This window comes from Castor canadensis, chromosome 11 (assembly GCF_047511655.1).
Source record: "Castor canadensis chromosome 11, mCasCan1.hap1v2, whole genome shotgun sequence".
Classification (NCBI taxonomy): Eukaryota; Metazoa; Chordata; class Mammalia; order Rodentia; family Castoridae; genus Castor; species Castor canadensis.
The window spans coordinates 1609234-1627352 of record NC_133396.1 but is presented as its reverse complement, the minus strand read 5'-3'; the positions used below and the strand labels follow the sequence as shown (position 1 = coordinate 1627352).

Here is an 18119-nt window from a genome sequence, read left to right as displayed (position 1 = left end):
CGGGTGGCCTGGCGCGCAAGCGTGTGTGCGGCAGGGAGTCGCGCCGAGCGCTCCGAGGCCCCGTTGCCGGGTCTGTAGGCGCTCCGGCGGGGGCGGGGGAAAGAGCGGGCGGGGCGAGGACCCCCGGGCGAGCTAAGTCCCCCAGTCACCGAATCTCCTCTGCTTGCCTCCGCAGATCATGGACCTGCACGGCGGCCACCGGCTCGGTGCGCGGCCGCCCGCCGAGAAGCCCAGTCCGCCGGCGTACTGACGGGTCCCGCCGCCCCTGACCCCAGACGTCGCCTCCCCTGAGCCGCCCGCGCGCCGCCCGCGCACAGAGCCGCCCCCAGGCCCCGGCCGCGCTGCTCCCGGGAGGCGGCGGCGGGCCGGGGCCGGGGCCCGGCATGGATGGCCGCGACTTCGCGCCGCCGCCGCATCTGCTGTCCGAGCGCGGGAGCTTGGGTCACCGCAGCGCCGCGGCCGCCGCGCGCCTCGCCCCGGCCGGGCCCGCCACACAGCCCCCCGCACATTTCCAGCCGGGAAAGTACTTTCCGTCGCCGTTGCCCATGGCTTCTCACACAGGTCAGTGCCCAGCCGGAGCGGCTGCATTATGGGAGGCCCAGACTCAGCTGGGAATGTTGGAGACTAACGAGCGCCCGCCCCTCGCTCCTTGAGCTGTTTCTCCGAGCTTGGTTTCATTTCCCTGACCTGCGCTGAGCGGGCTACGCGTCTTCCAGACCAGGAGCTGGGTGCTCGCGGTTTACAGCAGCCTTTCCGGGGGTCCCTCCAGGGTCTCCGAGGGCAGACTTAGAGCTGGCTACAAATAAAGCTTTCCGCTCTTGGCCACCCGCCCCCTCTTCCTGCAGAACTAAATTCCGCGGGAACCTCTTTTTTACATTCACCTCGTTAAGACGCTCCGGGGCTGGGACCGCGTGGCGCTTTCTGCGGGAACAAAACGGCCTTGTGTCTGGGGGAGGGGGCCAGGGCGCGCCCGGCCGGCGGATTAGGGCGGTGTGCGCGGGGCGAGCGCTAATGGGAACTGCTGGTGTAAGACAAGCAAATCCTGTTTCTATATAAAGCCTTGAAGTGTCAGGGCGAGAATGGGTTTGCAGGGGATGCATTTGCTTTAACAAGTGCCTCTGGTATCCTCCTAAAGCCGGACAAAGCGTGGCCAGAGTGCGGATAGAGCCGAAGCCTGCGCCCGGGAAGGGCAGCCAGGCGCGGCGCTCGGGATTTCGGTGCAGGCGAGTCCGCGCGCGTTTGCTCCAAGAGGAGAGAGAGAGAGCCTGGGTTGTCTTGGTGTTGCCCGGCGCGCGCCCGCGTTGTCCTCTCTTGTCGCCACACCGGAGGGTTTGTCCCTGGTAGAGCTGATCGAGCCTCGGGAGCGTTGGTATTAACATCGAGGGGGGGTAGCAGAAGAAGAGGCAGCTCTGCGCCCGGCTCCTGGGAGGTCACTGGCTGGCGTGGGCAGAGTTAGGGGAGCGCTCGAGGAGCTGTGGGCGAATTGGGTCACCCTCGCAAGTTGGTTTGCTTTTGTTTACAGTTTGTTCTAAACATCAGCAATGTTGTTTGCCGCTTTTTAAAATTTTTGGCAGTAACAGTTATTATTGCTAGCTTGATGAACTGTGAATACTAATAAAATTATATCTGCTTTAATGGGATTACAATTAGTGTGCGGATTAAAAGGGATGGCAAAGACAGTACTAGAAGGGAAAACATAGGAAGGGAGGGCAAAAAAGAAAAAGTACACTTCCTTAAAGAAAAAAAAAAAAACTCGAATTGCTTAATTACTAAGAAGCTTCCAGCGTTTACAGCGTGAGGAGCTCGAGAGCCAGCAGCCTGGGGCCAGGGCGCAGGCTTCCGGCCGGTCAGCCCGCATTGCCCGCTGTACACAGCCCAGAACATTGTCCGCGGGCCTTTCAGCCTCTTTCTTGCTCTTCCTTTTTCTTTCTCTCCTTTTCTTTCTTCTCCTTTAAATTTATAACTGGGAAGAGAAAAAGTACTTGCCTGAGCAAATGGTGATTTAAAAAAATATCTTCCCGTTGTGCCTGTGGTTATGAAATGTTTCCTCCTGCCCCTGCCCAGAGATGCTGCCCACCCAGCTTAAGTCCGGCTGGGGAGGGGAGGGAGGGAGTCCTGGAGGTTGTAGGGACAGTTGCCCAGCTTCCCCACCAGCCCCTGCAGGCGTGTGGCCTGCTGGGGGGATGGGGAGGCTCAGCCAGCAGGTTGGGGGATGGGGAAAGGAGCCTCTGCTCTCCCCCTCCAATATGCAGTGCCCTCCAGTCTAGCTGGTCACAGTGCTGCAGAGGGGAGGGGCCCTGTCACCAAGGTTTTCACGGTATTACCCAGTCTGGCTGGGGCTGTCCCCCCTGGGAAGGCCAGGCCAGGCTGGATTCCCCATCAGTTCAGGTCACTGCTGCCTCCTGACCCCATTCACCAGCCTACAGCTCAACCTGGTCAATGGCCACTTCCCGTTTCTGTCCCTATTCCCAGATCTAGGTAATACCCAGTCAGGTGGGGATGCTGTGGGGTGGTCAGGATCTTTGTCTTGCTCATTCTAACTTGGACCACGTGGTTCTTTGAGTGCAGGCCACAGAGGGCTGTGAGAAATTGCACCAGGCCCTGGCCTGTGTCCTCTGTTGCTGTTACTTGACCCCAGACCCTCCCCGCCTTCCCCTTGCACTGGGAACCCTAGAGGGCAAAGGAGGACCCTCAGGGTCTTTCCTTTGGGGCTGGAGGGCCACGTGTCCCCTGCTCTTGGAGGCCTGGTTCTCACCCCCTGGGGACCAGAGGGATCTATTGTGCTTGGGATGTTCAACCTGTTTGTGATGGGAATGTTGATATGTGACTAAGAAGCCTTTTGCAATCTCAGGATATTGTGTTTGTTTTTAAAATTGTGCTACTTGTATTTTTTAAAAAAGGAGTTTTACCACAGATACTTAACTCTAGTGTTTGCCTATATAGGATCTAGTTTAGAAAGAAAAAAGTGTAATGAAATGATGCGTTTTGGGGTTTCGTGTTCGGATCTCCAAATGACCAGCTTGGCGGACTTTCTTCCCATTTACGTGGATGGCCTTAGCCTGTAGTCCAGGGCTGCAATGGCCCGGTCTGCCCCTCCCTGCACTGGCTGCGGGGCTGAGAGGAAAGTCGGTTGGTCGGGCTTCTTCCCATGCTGGGCTGCCTCCTCTGCAGCAGGAGGATCCAGCATAGGGTCTGCCTCCTGTCACTGGGCCCTGTCTTCCTACTGGCCTGGCCTGGCACAGCCATCGGCGCTGGGCTGAGTGTTTCCCTGCCATTCCTCGTCTTCATTCCCAGTGTCAGCCTACAGAACCCCAGGGAGGATGCTGGGCTCCGTGGCTTCTTCCATTGTTTTTTCCAAAAATGAAAGTGCTGGTAGCTTTATATTTGGGCTGTAGGGTTTTATGGTAAAATGCTGTTCCAGTAACCTTGTCACCAAGAGGTGTAATTAAAATGTTTGGAACCATTATTTTTAGTGCAGTGTTAGATTTTTGTCTCTAATACAGATGGTCTGGAGGCAAAGCTGTGAAATCTAAGGGGGGCAAAAAAAAAAAAAAAAAGAACTCAACAAGAACCAACCCAAGATTTCTCATCAGCATTACTGCCTAGGGGGACTAGGGCTCTTACCTCTCCCTAGGAGCACGTTTAATCAGGAGGCAGCCCCGGTCAGAGGAGAAGCCCTAGAGAGGAGTGCATGCCTGGCCCCTCCCCCCTTCCGGCTCAGTCGGCTGCTGTCCTTGTCCTCCTCCCAAAGCCCCCCCTGTGGGGCCTGGGCTCCACCAAGGGGCTATTTCACATGTTGTTTTGAATAATCTTCTTGGATTCCTGTCCTCTAGTCTTTGGGGGTGTGAATTGCCCAGGCCTGGGCAGCCAGATGTCCCGGGCTGGGGATACTATGGGACCCAGACTCTTTCTGGCAGAGAGCTGTCCTTCCTAAAAGTGCTTTGGGTGGCCGATTTCAATAAATAAATCAGCAAATATTAAAAGCCACCCAAAACTCCGCCCAGCCTCGTGGAGATAAAGCGATGATTTCCTGTGTGAAAAGACCTTATCAATGGTCCCCTCCCTCATCATGTGAGGGTTTTTTTGTAAAGAAAAAAATACATTTTCGTAAATACCTCATTAACTCCACGACATGACGAGTGTCTCTGCAGCAGTCACCAACATTAAGTAGGTGTGAAAAGAGTTACTTTCCGAAGCCTCTACCCATCCTGCTCGTAAGTGACAGAGCTAGACATCAAAGCCACCGCCGCCCAGCCGAGCCGCGGGAAGCCGGGAATCTGGCGGCCGCATAGACTGGGCCGGCTGTGGCAGCCGCGCCCGCCCCACCGAAGCTGTTTTTGGAATGTGGGTTTTTTCTCAGTAGGGTTGTGCTGCCATCATGTCTGATTATTCCTATAAGGAGACGCTGAGTTCGCTATAGGAATATCCAGGTCACGTGAACAATAAGGCAAATTAGTGATCGAGGCAGGGAACGGCTTTGTGCAAATAGCACATCTCCCCTGGAAAACACACGCACCCCCAAACACTCCCCAGTTATTCTTAGAAATCTCCCTCAGCTCCCTGCGAGACAGGGTTCAACAGCCCGCACAGACAGGACAAAACGCATAGGAGGTTGTTAGAATAACATGGATGAGGCTAAAAATACCCCTCAGAAACACACATAAAAAAGCCAAATCCAACAACAGAACGAGCTAAAAATATTCCAGGCTTTGGCAAAGAGCACAGAGTTAAATAAATTATACAAGAGCCATTCATGGGAGCAAGTTGACTTTCTCTCTTACGGGAACTTGGTTCAAGCTAATAAAAATAGTAATTTACTGGCCACCGAGTTTAAATTTAATTGGTGGGGCTTCTGGCGTTTGTCACTTCTTGGCGATTAGTGGGCTTGCCCTGGCCTGGGGCGGGGCGGGATGGGGAGGAGGTGCTGAGGCCCTGTCCCTGGTAGCAGGAGCCGGGTAGGTGCTCAAGAGTAGGGAGGCTGCTGGGGGTTGGTCTGGAAAGACAAGAAAAGGAACAAGCAAAGTGCGGCTATTTTAATTTGATAAATGATTGTACACCTTTAAGAGTGTGTTTTAACAATCAAGATACACTCCAGCAAGTTGATAGGATGTTCGCTGTCAACTTACATATGTCATCAGAATGGGCTGTGAGCATGAATTACGTGGGAGCGCACTCAGGATGCCCTGCAGCCTCTCTCTGAGGCCAAGGCCGGCAGGTAGCACCCAGTTTCCCTCACACACCTTTAGGTGTCTGGAGGCCCCCCGCTAGAGGAGGGGGAGGACTATAAATGCTTCTTTCAACTGCTGTGATTTGGTCAGGTTATCTCCTTTCTGGGGAGTTCCTAGGTCTCCCCACTGAAATAACAGCACCAGGACTTCTTGCTTTGAGAAAACACTGTGGATGTGGTTTGAAGCTAGAATTAGGCAGATGTTTAGATGCGGCCGTTTTGTGGCATGTTAAACTTCCACTCTGAGACTGGGTTTGGGTAGCCCCTTTGCTCTGTCCTCCTTGTTGGCTCTTCCCTAACTGAATCCTAACCCCCACCAGGCCACTGGACCTCTTAACTCCCCAAGGACTACATTTCCCAGAATGCCTTGGTCTAGCTCCAAAGTCCAAGCTTGGTACCCTCCTGGTCCCTGCGCTGGGAATTCCCAAGCATATACAGAGTTCAGCCAGTACCATTGGGAGTAATGCTTTCCTGGCAGGTGGAAGGGAGCCTTGGTGCTCACCTACAGTGCTCCCTTGCCTTTCCTCCTCTGGAACCTCTGGGTCCTATCTGGCTTTCTTTCCTACCATGAATATCTGAATATAGGTCCCCGGCAAATAGGAGTTGCCCCACTACCCCCTGGACTCTGTACTGTCTTGACAGTAGAAGCTGAAGTTCCAGGGGAGATTCTTGCCAGTCCCCTGAGCTCAGTTTGTGGCACATGCCCTCCTTCAGAATCACCTTCTCAGAGAAGCCTAGTGGCTCCCATCAGGACCTGGCTTGGAAGGGAGGCAGGGACTCCACCTGGGTAGCAGAAGAGCTGCCTATACCCCCTACGGGCTGCCTTTCTTATTGACCTGCATTGCCAAGGATGGGTTCTGGAGATTTCCAGTAAGAAACTCAGGCCACCCGCTTTAAAGACGCCTTTGGAGGAAGACTAGCTCACCAGACCTGTCCAGAGGAGGTTCTGACACCCTGACTCCCAGGCAGTCTCCTTGGAGAGGCCCAGAGGCTGCCATCGGGCGTGTGCTTCTCCTTACTTTGCAGACACGCTGTGAACTGGCTTCAGGATGCAAAGCACGTGCCATGTCTCCATGCCAAATAGGTGACTTACTCTGCCCTGTGTCCACCCCTTACCCTCCAGGGAATGACTCCCCTGGGGTTCCCTAGTCCCCATTAACCTCTGGGACCTCATTCCTCTCCTCCACAGACATGGTGTAACAAGCAAAAAAACAAAATCACCCTGCAGCCTGGCTGTTCTGGGAAGGATAGGGCCTCGAAGGGCCTCCGGCGTGGGACGGCGCTCCGCTTTGGCTCCAACGCTCTGCCCGCTGACGTTTTTATGGGATAATATACCGTTTAGATCACGCAGGCCTATTTGTCAGTGGGCTGCCCATTTGTCGTAATATATAATATCACTGCCTCCTGTGGCCCCTCAAGCAAGCTGCCACCGCAGGCTCTGGGTATAGGTGCATGCTGGGTATGGGCTCAGGGAAGGTGATGTTGGATGTTGGGTGGGGGACATCCAGGCCCTAGTTCAAAGATCAGATCTGGGTTTGCCCTGGATCTCAGGCCTGATGGGAGAAGTGTGCAGCGCCCAAGCTGGGAGCCAGCTGGCTGGCATCAGAGGCTGCTGCAGCTGTCCGTGTGATTAGGTTCCAGACTCCATGGGCCAGGAAGCATTTCCTACATTCTGACCTGGGGAGGGAGGAGTAAACAGGTGGGTTGGGCTTCTGTCCCCTCTCCCATCCCCCCACCGCCCAACAAAGAGTTCAGTGTCTTCAGACATGGAGGTTTTGAGGCTGGCCAGGGGTGCATTTTCCTCTCATGTATTGGTGGCTGATCCTCCAAGTGCCTGGAACTGGCAGGAAGGACAAACACCCCCTCCCCACGTTTCATTGCAGGGACTTGGTTTCCAGGGGGAAATTCCAGAAATGAGGACAGTAGAGAATGGGTGTGCCCCCAGTAGAAACCGCTGAGCAGCAGGCTTGGGTCCCCAAGGAAGAATGACATGGGAGGAAAGGGATGCTTCCTGAGGGCATCTCACCAAAAGAGAATCCTTACCCCTACCACATAAACAAACCAACTTGCGGGCATTTCCATGGGCAGAGCTAGGTCCCACTGGACCCCTACCCATCCTTCCATGACGGTCTGGGAGATTTCCCTGTCCTCTGCTTCTCGTCCTCTGCCAAAGGTTTCAGGGGAGGGGCTGTGGGCACTGTCCCAGAGCCAGAACAGGCAGGGGTCCCTCAGGGCCAGCATATTGGAAGAAGAGGTGAAGATGGGGAGGGGGAGGAGGAAGGGAGTGGGTCTAGCTGAGCTGATGGGGACCACCAGGCAGGAAACCCAAGGAACCCAGTTTTGGTGTCGGCTGACCCTGAGCACATGACCCCACTGTCCGCACAGCCACCTCCCTCATGGCAGGTGTGGGGAAGGGGCTATACTGGAGGATGGGTGCCCCGTTAGCCTGGCTCTACAGGTGGCTGAACTGAGGTGTGTCCCTTCTGGGACAGAGGTCCACACTTTAGACCTTGACATGGCTTTCCAGCACGGCCCTCCCCCAGCCAGCAGTGAACTGGTGGAGCTCACACTTGCCCACTTTGTACAGACATAGCAATTCACACCTGCTCACTGTGCTCACACTTGCAGGCAGGCCTTCCTACACTTGTGCACTCTCACTTGCACTGGCTCACAGTGGCCTTCAGAAAGCCAGTCCAACAGTGAGTGACTAGACAGTGGATGAAGCCTCTACTTTGAGGCCTTCCTCCTCACTTGCTCTATGTTTTGGCTCCTGGTGCCTGCTGGAGGGAGCAGAGCTGCTGGTTTCAGTGACCCTCTTGGCACCACCCAGTGGCTGCCCAAGTGGTGGTGAGAGCCCTCCAGGGCTCCCACTGAACTTGTGCCGTTTTCCAAGCTCCTGCTTTGCGCGAGGGTGTTCCCACGACAAGATGAATCCAGACATGCTGAGGGAGCCTATCCCCTCCATCAGATGCCTGGTTAGCCCCCCATCCTGGTCCTCTACCCGCCTCGGGCCTGGCAACTGGACCTTGAAGCGCTACACCAGTTTAGCCCAGTTCCCCTTCCCTCGTAGGTCACCTGGACCCCAACCTTCTGCTGACCCCTAAGGTCAGCTCTATCATTGTGACCACTGCCAATGGCCTCTTCCTTGTCCCCTACTCCCCCACCATTTTCACTCCACAGTCCCCGAAGGGCCAGCATAACTCAGCTGCCCAGAGCCCTGAAACCCACATGCTTGGCCACCAGCACCCTCACCTCCTAACTGCCCCAAATACCTTCTCTACTCACTTGCCCTGCTCCTCCTGGAATCCTCTCCCCTTCCTGGGGCCATCTCCCCTCCTGGCTTCTCACGTGGTGACTTCTAAAGCCAGTGCCTGGGCCCCCATCCAGAGGTTCTGATGTACAGTGGACCTGGTTCCAGATGACATGGTCTTGCAGAGCCCCCCGGCTGATTCTGAGGTGCAGTCAGGTGGAGTGTGGCAGATCCTAGTCCTTTGTCCTGAACACATGTCCCCCCACTGTCCACATGGCCACCTCCTTTGCCCTCCGTGTCTCTGTGCAGCTGAAGCTTTCCTGGGCAGTAAGATCTCTGGGGCCTGCCCTCACCTCCCATCCCACTTCATGGTTCCCTGACCCTAACCTCCTGCACAGGGCTGCCCCAAGAGGGTCCCCAGTAACCCCTGTCCAGCCACCTTGACCAGCATACAGCATACAGCCTCCTGGAGCTGGGCCTCACCATCAGCTGCCCTTGCTCTCCCCCAAACCACCAAGGACTACATAGGTGGAGCATACTTGCCATCCCCATATGTGGATGGGAAAACAGCCCTGTTCACTTTTTTTCTGACTAGAAATGAAGGAAGATAAATGATCAAAAAGGGAAAGCAAGTTAGAAGAGAAGGCCACAGCCACTGCCTGGGTCTGAATTGACCCCTGACTTGGATCCCTTCATTAAAGGTCATGGCACCCATCCCTTACCATGAGTGTGGTGAGACTTGTCTCGCTGTCCCTGTTTCCATGGCTGGCTGTGGTACAGGAAAGGAAGCCACTTAGCCTGATGTGGCTCAGGCCCCTCTCCTCAGCCCTCCCCACAGGTCTGGGGCAGGTTGGAGCTGGAGCTGGACCCAAGTGTGAGTGAGGTGAGAGGGCAGGACAGGGTCCCCATCCAAGTCTCCAGAGGGGCAACAGCTGACCTGTTACATGGCCCTCTTTGTCCTGTGCCAGAAGCCTGACTCAGTGGCCTCTCAGGCCTGTACCGTGGGGCAGCTGCACTAGTCAGCCAGCCAGCTGGCCTGGGCCAGCAGGTCACCTTATGGGCAGTTTGCCTAAGAGCCAATCCCCTTTTTGAGACTTTCTGCATTCCTTTGGGTGTCCTAAAAATAAACTTTTAATTTGCTTTAAATTAATATTAAAATTAAATCTAAATTAAATTATAATGCATCTTTAGGCTAGCTCTGAAAGGGCTCTTAACGTGTGTGCATACAAAAGAAATTAGAAAACTGTACACAGGGCTACTCTGTCCTGTATAACACATTTCAGGGTTGGCTTTTTGTTTAGTTTTTTTTTGGTAGTGCTGGGGTTTGAACTCAGTACCTACACCTTGAACCACTCCACCAGCCCTTTTTTGTGATGGTTATTTTTTGAGATACAGTTTCATGAGCTGATTGCCGGGCTGGCTTCAAACTGTGATCCTCCTGATCTCTGCCTTCTGAGTAGCTAGGATTACAGGCTTGAGCCACTGGCACCTAGCCACATTGCAGGTTTGATGGTAAATAGTAAAATTCCAAAATTACCAAGTCTAGAGGGCCCTCCAGTGGGAGATGGACAGGGAAACACTCTTCAAAGGCTGGCGGTTGGAGACACTTGCTGCAGAGCCCGAGAATTCCTTTTCCACGCTGGGCCCAGGGGCAGTGGGATCTGCTGGCCTGGCCCTGCGTGGGGAAGCTTCACACCTGAATTGTGTTTCTGACTTTTCTGCAGAGCAGGTCTATCTGCTGTGCTGGTGACTGCCATCCTAGACCTCCTTTTCCCTTCCTGGATGGTCCATGCCTGCTCCGGGCTCTCCAGAAATGCTATGAACTAACCCCGTGTTTGTCTCTTCCCTGTATCACTTAGCTATTTCTGGGTACCAAATCTATCCCCAAACTCAGCAGCTTAAACAGCAAAGATGTATTGTTTCACAGGTGCTGTGAGTTAGGAATCTGGGGCTCAGTGTTGCCGGGGCTGCAGACATCTCAAAGTTTAACTGTGGGGTCCCATTCCAAACTCACCCTCTGGCCAAAGGTCCTTGCTGGTTGCAGTGCCTCCCCAGGTCACTCCATGGGGCAGTGCACAGCATGGCAGAAGTTTTGCTCAGAGTGTGCAAGAGAAGGCAAGACAGACAAAACCCGGGTCCTTCTGCGCCTCCCTCTTTCCCTTTCAGCCTCTGCCTTTTCTGCCTGGACCTCCCCAGGCTAACCCTACATATCCCCCACCCCCCCACACCCACTCTTCTTTTCTAGTTCCCGCCATCCCTGCTGCATAGTGACTCCACCCTGGGCTCTCCCTCCATGCTGGGCCCTCAGACAGGTGTGGACCATCCCCTGCCTGCCCCAGCCACAGCACTGATACCCACTGCAGACCTAGTGTTGCCTTACCCATGTGGGATGCCCACTCCCAGTTGTGCCACCTGCAGTGGGGTGAGCTGACTGCAAAACAGCCAGGGGTCCACATGGGCCACCTTGAGATTGTGGACCAGTGTGTTGAGCAGCCCGTGGCTTCTTCAGATTCCAAACTGGGCTGGGACCAGGGTGGGTGGCCCTGGCACCTCTTGGACACTCAGAACTTGTCTAATGAATGAGCTGGGGAAGAGTTTCATTCTCTGGACAGCACTCAGGGTTCGCTCTATGGCACGGACAGCGCAAGTTTTCACTGTTTGGAAGGGGCATGGGCTTGCAAGCAGCCACCATGTCTCCAGGAACCAACCAGTCCCCACCTCTGTCCAGCTCCCCAGCATGTGACACAATCATGCAGAGAAATAAACAGCATTTTGTGCTAATTGCACCCCTGTGTTTTCCCTGCCCCCTTTTATCCTCCTCTGTCCAGACTTCAAACCCCCACAAAGCGTTTTCTGTGCTTCCTGCTGGCGCTCTATTCTTCCTGCCTCAGCCCCACACCCTTTCCAGGGCCCCTAGGTATGAAAGCACCTGAGGCTGGGAGGTTGTCCTCTGAGCTAGGATTTGGAGTCAGGCAGAAGAAATTCAGTTTTTCTCAGGTCACCTTCCTTGCTCCCCACTCTTAGGCACAGGGTGATCACACCTTTGTACTTCTTTCCAGGCTCTTTCTCCTCCTGCTCCACCCAGAGGTGGAGGTGTTTGCACCTTGGGTTAGCCTGGACCCCATGTGTGGCCCTGTGCCAGGTGTAATGGGACAGATGCCTGCTCAGCCCTGTGGACATGCAGCAGTGGTGGGGAATTCCAGGGAGAGGAGCTCCATTGTGAGGGGGCCAGAGGAGGCTGGGTTGGGTGTGAATTGGGCCTTGAGAAATAGTTTGGGAAGGACTCCCTGAAAGGGCAGCAGTGGAGCACAGCCCCAGAGCAGCCACCTGGAGCCCACCACATTTGAAGCAGTTGGGTGGAAAATGAGGACAGAATGCTGGCACTGGCCGTAGGGACACTGGGTGCCCCTTCATCCCTGCAGCACCCTGTGGGCCCCCCATGATGCTGCAACCCCCACCCCATGCTGGGCACCATCCTTTTCAGCAGGAGGTGACCTGGTCCTTGCTGTGCAGCTGCAGCTCTCCCAGCTCATCCTGAAAGCCAGCACCAGGGCCAGAGTGTCCCTATCTGCTGTGCTGCTTTCTTAAGCTTCTTACATAGGTCATTGTCAGTCCTTCCTGGTACAGAGTACAGGAGTGGGCTTGAGCCTTGCTAGGAGTTGTGGGATGGGTACTCAGGTTGCCCAGCCCTACACAAGCCAGCCCAAGCTTTTGACCTGGGACACCATGGGAGGGTGCTGTCTGAGGAACATAGCTGGCCCTTCCTCGCTCTTGGCAGGTGTGGTGCTTTCTACCACCAAACCTGCCAGTTACCAGCCTACACTGACTTGATATAGCCAAGGGACCTCTGAGCCCTCCAAGCTTGGAGGGTCTGTCCAGCCTTGAGTGCCCTGGAAATGGCCCCTGTGCCCATGGGGCTGGGGTGTCAGTGAAAGGCCAAGGCAGGGGGAACTGCAACATGGATGACCACTGGCCCAGGCCTGGCTGGGTCACCTAATGGGGGTGGCCTTTCTGAGTGTGTATGGGGTGGGATGTCACATGCACAGCAGCCACTGTGGCTAGGCCACTTGGCAGATGGAAAAGTCCAGCCAGCGGGTGAAGTCACCATCCACAGACATTCAGCTAGGGAGCATGAGTCTGTCTATGGACCCAGTTCTGTAGAGGTCCATCCCACAGGTGGTATGGCCAGGAGAGACCCTATGTCACTGTCCAGCTGCTCTTTATCATCTCCCTGTCCACAACTGAGACAGTGCTGGGTACAGGAGAGCTGCACCAGAGCCCCCAGCCCTGCCCACATCCCTGTCTTTCTCCTCTTCCTCCTCCCCCTCATCCTCCCCCTTCCCATCCCCCTTTCCTCCCCACCCCCCACTCTCCCCTCTCACTGGGCATTGAATCCAAACAAGCACTCCACCACTTGAGCCACCCCTCTTGTTTATATTTTGTTTTTGAGATAGGATCTCCATAACTTTGCCAGGCTGGTCTCGAACTCACACTCTCCTTCCTCTACCTCCCAAATATTTAGGAGTACAAGTATGGGCCAAAATGCCTGACTCAGGGACTCCCAAGCTGGGGTTCCTGTGTGTATGTGAATTTGAATCTGTGAGTCAGTCCATGCGTGTAAATGTACGGGTAGGCAAATGTTCTCGTGCGTGTGTTTGAGTATGCACTGTGAACATGTGTGTACTCATAAATATGTGTGTGTATGTTATATGTGTATACCTTTGTACATGAGTGTTCTTGACTGTGTGTGTGAGAGAGAGCCTCATGTCTACACCCGGTAGACCTCTCACAGCCGGTTTATTTCAAGACGGTAGTAGGAAGGGAGGCGCTTGCTCAGCAAAGGAAGCTTCTCCACGCTGGGGGATGGGTCACCTTCCCACACCCTGCCGCCTGTCCCACCACCCTCAGGAGTGTTCTGGGCAGCCAGGGTGTGTGGGGGAGGGCCTGGCCACAGGCCTGCTTAGGGAGGAAGCCAGGGACACAAGGGAAGGTATAAAGAATGGGGGGGAAGTGCTCCTGCCCCTCCCACACTCCTGCACCCAGTCCACCCGCCCTGGGACACTGGAAACACTCTGAGTCACTCCAGGAGGTGGAGGGGGTCCAGGGCAGCCCCAGTGGGGAGCCTTGGCCACTCCAGCCCCTGCCCTAGCCAAAGGGCTAAATTTACTCTTTTAATAAGAACCAGACTTATATCCGATTTTCCTTTTCTTTTATTAGTTTTGGGCTGTTGGTGGTTGGGCTTGTCCCCTGTCATCGTTGCCTCCGTTGGTTCCATGTTTGCCAGGTCAAGTGGTTCAGCAACCACAGAACTTTCCTATTATGGCCTGAGAGGGGCTTCCTTTGGGCCAGCAGGGACTTCCGGAAGATTCTCCTGGACTGGCTGAGGGGCTTCCCGGGGTGATGTGCTCATTCCCAGGCCCTACATACGCCCACTGCTCTGCATTCTTGGCCTCCCCCACCATAGGCGTCCTCAGACTGTGGTTCCAGGCCCTTCCTGCCTCTGCCCCTCTCCCCCTCCTTTCTTCCCTTGTCCCTGTCTTTCTGGGCTGGACTCAACCTCTTTCCCAGCTACCTTCACAGAACTGTGGCCAGTAGCTGGGGTGGTGTAATGGCCCCATGGGCTGTTATGGCAGGAGGGGGCTCAGAACAGCAGATTGTGGGGTCAGCATGCTACAGACTGACACCTGGTGGCAGTGAGCTTAAAGGTGGGGTGGGGACTGCCACAGATCTAGCTAACTCTTCAGAGTCTACCTGGCTCCTGAGGCCACTTCCAGGTCTGGGATCTTCCTGCTCCAGGAAAAGCTGCTAGGAGGCTGTAGTGGGGAGGGGGTGGCTCCAGGCAGCAGGGTCAGGGGCCTTAGAGCTACAGTCTGGTGCAGACTTGAAACCAGAGCCTACAGTTCTCCCCCTACCACTGGTGAACCTGGATGTGCCCTTGCTGGGGTGGGGGGGTGGGGGGGTGGGGGGGGTGGGCAGACCAGGGCAGGAACCTGGATAAGGTTGGCTCGGCCCAGTTAGAGGACTTGCTGGAAGCAGCTTCTTGGGGGAACCTACACAGCCCATGTACCCTCATGCTGGAGAACCAAGTTTGCTAACCAAGTTTGGGTGTGTGCCAATAGCCACAAACCTTAGACATGGGTACACAGTCATAGCATGCACACACGCCTGTAGTCACGGACAGACCCAGAGATGTGTACATGCTTGGAGACACATTGAGTGTCATACACAGTCTCTGCCCACCTCAGCCACACAATCCCCCCATCATCATGTAGTGCAGAGGGGGGAGCTAGTTGATTCCAGCAGGCAGGGAGTATCACTGGGAACTGAGACTCATGCGTGGTGCACACTGAGGCAGCATATGGCAAAGCCTCTGAGCCCCCATCCTCAGTACCTTCCAGTTTCCTAGGGGATTAGGGATATCAGAGCAGCACTAGAATCCAGCATTCATATCCCCAGCCCCTTCTCCTGGGCAGCTGGGGGTCAGATGCCACTGCTTGCCTCCACGCAGGCTGGAGGGAGTCTTTCCCCCTTGTGTCCATGCAGGAAGCCTTGTTTCCTGGAATGAGAGGAATGCAGGGTGGGACCACGAGCTGTCTATCCTCCCTCCTCTGCATGTCTGTTCCCTCTGGGGCTTGGCTCTGCGTGGGAGGGGAGCCAGGCTGCCCATCACTCCAGTCTCAGCTGCTTCTGGTGCCCCCTAGGGAGACCAAAGGCCAGGTCCTCTGGAGCAGACATCCCCAGCACCTGGGTGGCCCTGCAGGGGGCTGGGAAAGACCGAGTAGGAAGCTGGTGCAGAGGGAAGAGGGGAGCCTGAGCGTGTGTAAGCGGGAGCTGGCGCAGGCAGCGGGTGCAGCCGCCAGACACAGAGCCAGGAAGGCCCGTGCCAGCAGCCCATCAGCTGGGCTTCCGGAAGCAACAGGAGTGCCGAGAGCCTGGGAAGGGACTTGCTTCTCAGGAGCCGCCATCTCAGCGAGCACTTTTTTTTTTTTTTTAACAACACATTTCACAGTTTCCAGAAAAGAAGGGCACTGTCTCAGTGGTTCACTCGACTCAAAACAAATGCTTACTCCCTGCAGCTCTACTCCCACCCATCCCACTGCCTCAGGCTGGTGTCACAGCACTAAGCTGAGACAGCCGGGCAGGAGAGCTGGGTGGGCAGGAATGGCCTGCACCTGGCTGTCCAGTCACCCAGGCCCACCTGAGTCCTTGGGGGACCCTTGTCAGTCGCTCTGGGCAACCAGTCAGACCTGTGGGGAGCTGTTCTGTGCTGGTTACACATGGGCTCCTAGGCCAGAGCACTCCCAGTACCCCTCAGGCTGCTGCACGTCCATAGGCCACCTTGGCCACTGCAGGTGGCCCTGGCAAGCAGGTGGCTCTCCTCCCAGTCTCACCTGGCCACATAGGGACACTTCTGCCTCAGCCAGTGCAGTTTTCTGACACCCCCTGCAGGCCAGATGCTCCACACAGTTGCCTCGAGGCAAAAAGGTCAGACTCAGTGGTCAAAGAGATTGTCAGGTGCTACAGGCCTCCAATTCCACAGCCCTGGATCCCAGGTGGAATTCTGTGCTGGGCTCAGCTATTCTCCTGTTGCCAGCTACCTGTGCAGCCAGGATCCAGGTGTGGCCTTTCCCCCGTCTAGGTGGGCTTCCTTGGGGTGCAGGCACAGCCTGGTCTCCCAGGGATGGGGACTGTGCCTGAGGCACTGTTGCCTGAGGCATGTCAGTCGGCCCTCCCAGCACACTGGCTTCCGGAGTGGTTTTCTCAGCCAGCCCGGCGCCCAGGCCAGGCCTCCGTGGTGTCCTGGGCAGAGCCGAGGTGGCCCTGGAGCTGGGACCAGAGCCTGCCTTGTGTCTAGAGCTGTAAGCCAGGCTGTGGGAGCAACTGACAGGGGCTGACGCGCAGCCTCTGAGGCCCATCCACGTGTAATGGGTTTCAGACCCTTTCCCGGGAAAATCCTCAGTGTGCCATGTATCTGTGACATGTGAAGAAGAGAGCCCAAGGCAGTAGCTGTGTAGGCTCCTCTGTGAGGTCAGGCAGCCTTGAGCCCACACATTGGGGGTCAAGGGCAGCCTTGATGTGAACGAGGCTATTCCACCTGGTATTCAGACCTGGGGGTCCTGGGACTGATGGCTCCCAGTTGAGCATGCCATATTCCTTTATCAGTCCTGTGGCAGATGCAGGACCGAGACCCTGGTGGCAGTGAGTCATGTGGTCAGTAAAGCCCCTGGCAGGACAGGTAGATGCCTGATGGAGGGGGGCCCAGGTGAAGAGCCCTTCCTGCCTTCTTCACTGTACAGGGCTCCCCATTGTCCTCTCCTGGGTTGGTGACTACAGCACTTGGTAAGCCAGGACTTTGCTAAGAGGAAAGAGCCTTCATCCCAGTTCCCGGTCGATCTTGGCCCGTGACTCTGGCCTGGCTGGGGCCCAGGCTACAGTGGGCTCCCAAGCAACCACTGCTCTGGTTCTGTCTGGTGTTGGCTACTGGCCGGCAGGTGGGGGCAGGGAGGTGGCAGCCAGGTCTGCCTGCGGCTCTGCTGCCCAGGCACAGTGCCATCACCCAAGTCTTCAGAGATAGAGATGACAATAACAGTGCAGACGATCTATCCTGGGACTTTCCAGAGTATTCAGGAGTCTGGAGGACTGGGGTGAGCCTCAAAGAGCTAACAGCTACCTCAGCATCCCCCGGGGTCACTGACCACCACAAGAGTGCCCGCCTGAGAGGGCCTCCAGGATCTGCTTCCAGATTTCCCTCCTGGCCCAAGGTGGTGAGGAGGATCTCACCCCTTCAGAGTCAGGGTCACAGAGCCCCACTGCGGCGTGCATAGCCCGTGCTGGTGTGGAGTGGTACAAAGCAAGGCAAGGTGCGCTTGCCCATGTCATCCTGAGCTGCTGGCCTGCTGGCCAAGGAGTAAAGCCTTGGCAGCAGCTGCCCCTGTAGGCTTGGTTTCTAGGGGGCCTCATGGAGAACTGTGCCTGAAATTGGGGTGCAGTCAATCCCCTATGATGTTGGAGAAGGGTGTGTAATGTACCTGTGCCCAGAAAGGGGTCTTCAAAGTGCTCAAGACATTGATTTCAGGGAAGGCGGGTCTTGGGTGATTCCTGCTTTCCTTCTGGTGCTTTATTGGTTGAACTTATTTTAGTAAAAATAGGTGTGACATTTGTGTGACAAGGACACAGCACTCAGCCTTTTTGCTTTCGGCATAAAAGGGGAGACAGGAATGGAAACCCCCAGGTGGACAACCCGGCTAGCTGTCAAGGAGGTAGGTGGTCAGAAGGTGGGAGGGGGAGGAAGTGCGACCCCTGTCCCATGTCCCATATCACCCAGACTCTGGGGCAGGGGCCCCTGCCTAACAAGCTCAGCGAAATCAGCTATCAAGGAGGGCCCCAGGTCAGGAGACAGGTCAGTGTGGGGTAAGGACAGCCCCGGTCTGGAGGGGCTGAGCTCAGTCCCTGGCTGTACCAGGAAGTACAGCTGGTCTGAGGTGTTCCCTGTTCTCACATAGCCAGGGTGGGGGGCTGGCCAGGCTGCCGTGCTGCCCCCAAGGCCTCTGAGAAGAGCAGAGGAGCTCCTTCTGGGGAGGTGTGAGAATAGTGCATCAGCCAGAACCCCTCTCAGAGCCAGGACCAGTCTCCTGGATGGGG

The 18119-nt window shown here is 55.8% G+C and overlaps 1 protein-coding gene across 3 annotated transcripts in view; it reads left to right on the top strand.

The window, feature by feature from the left end:
- The first annotated feature begins 383 nt into the window (after positions 1-383).
- Positions 384-18119, top strand: part of Bahcc1 (BAH domain and coiled-coil containing 1) — a 54449-nt gene continuing 36713 nt past the window's right edge. For all 3 annotated transcript variants that reach the window (XM_074044889.1, XM_074044888.1, XM_074044887.1), the window contains exon 1: positions 384-561. In XM_074044889.1, coding sequence (XP_073900990.1) covers positions 384-561 — 178 coding nt within the window. The remainder of the gene's footprint in view (positions 562-18119) is intronic.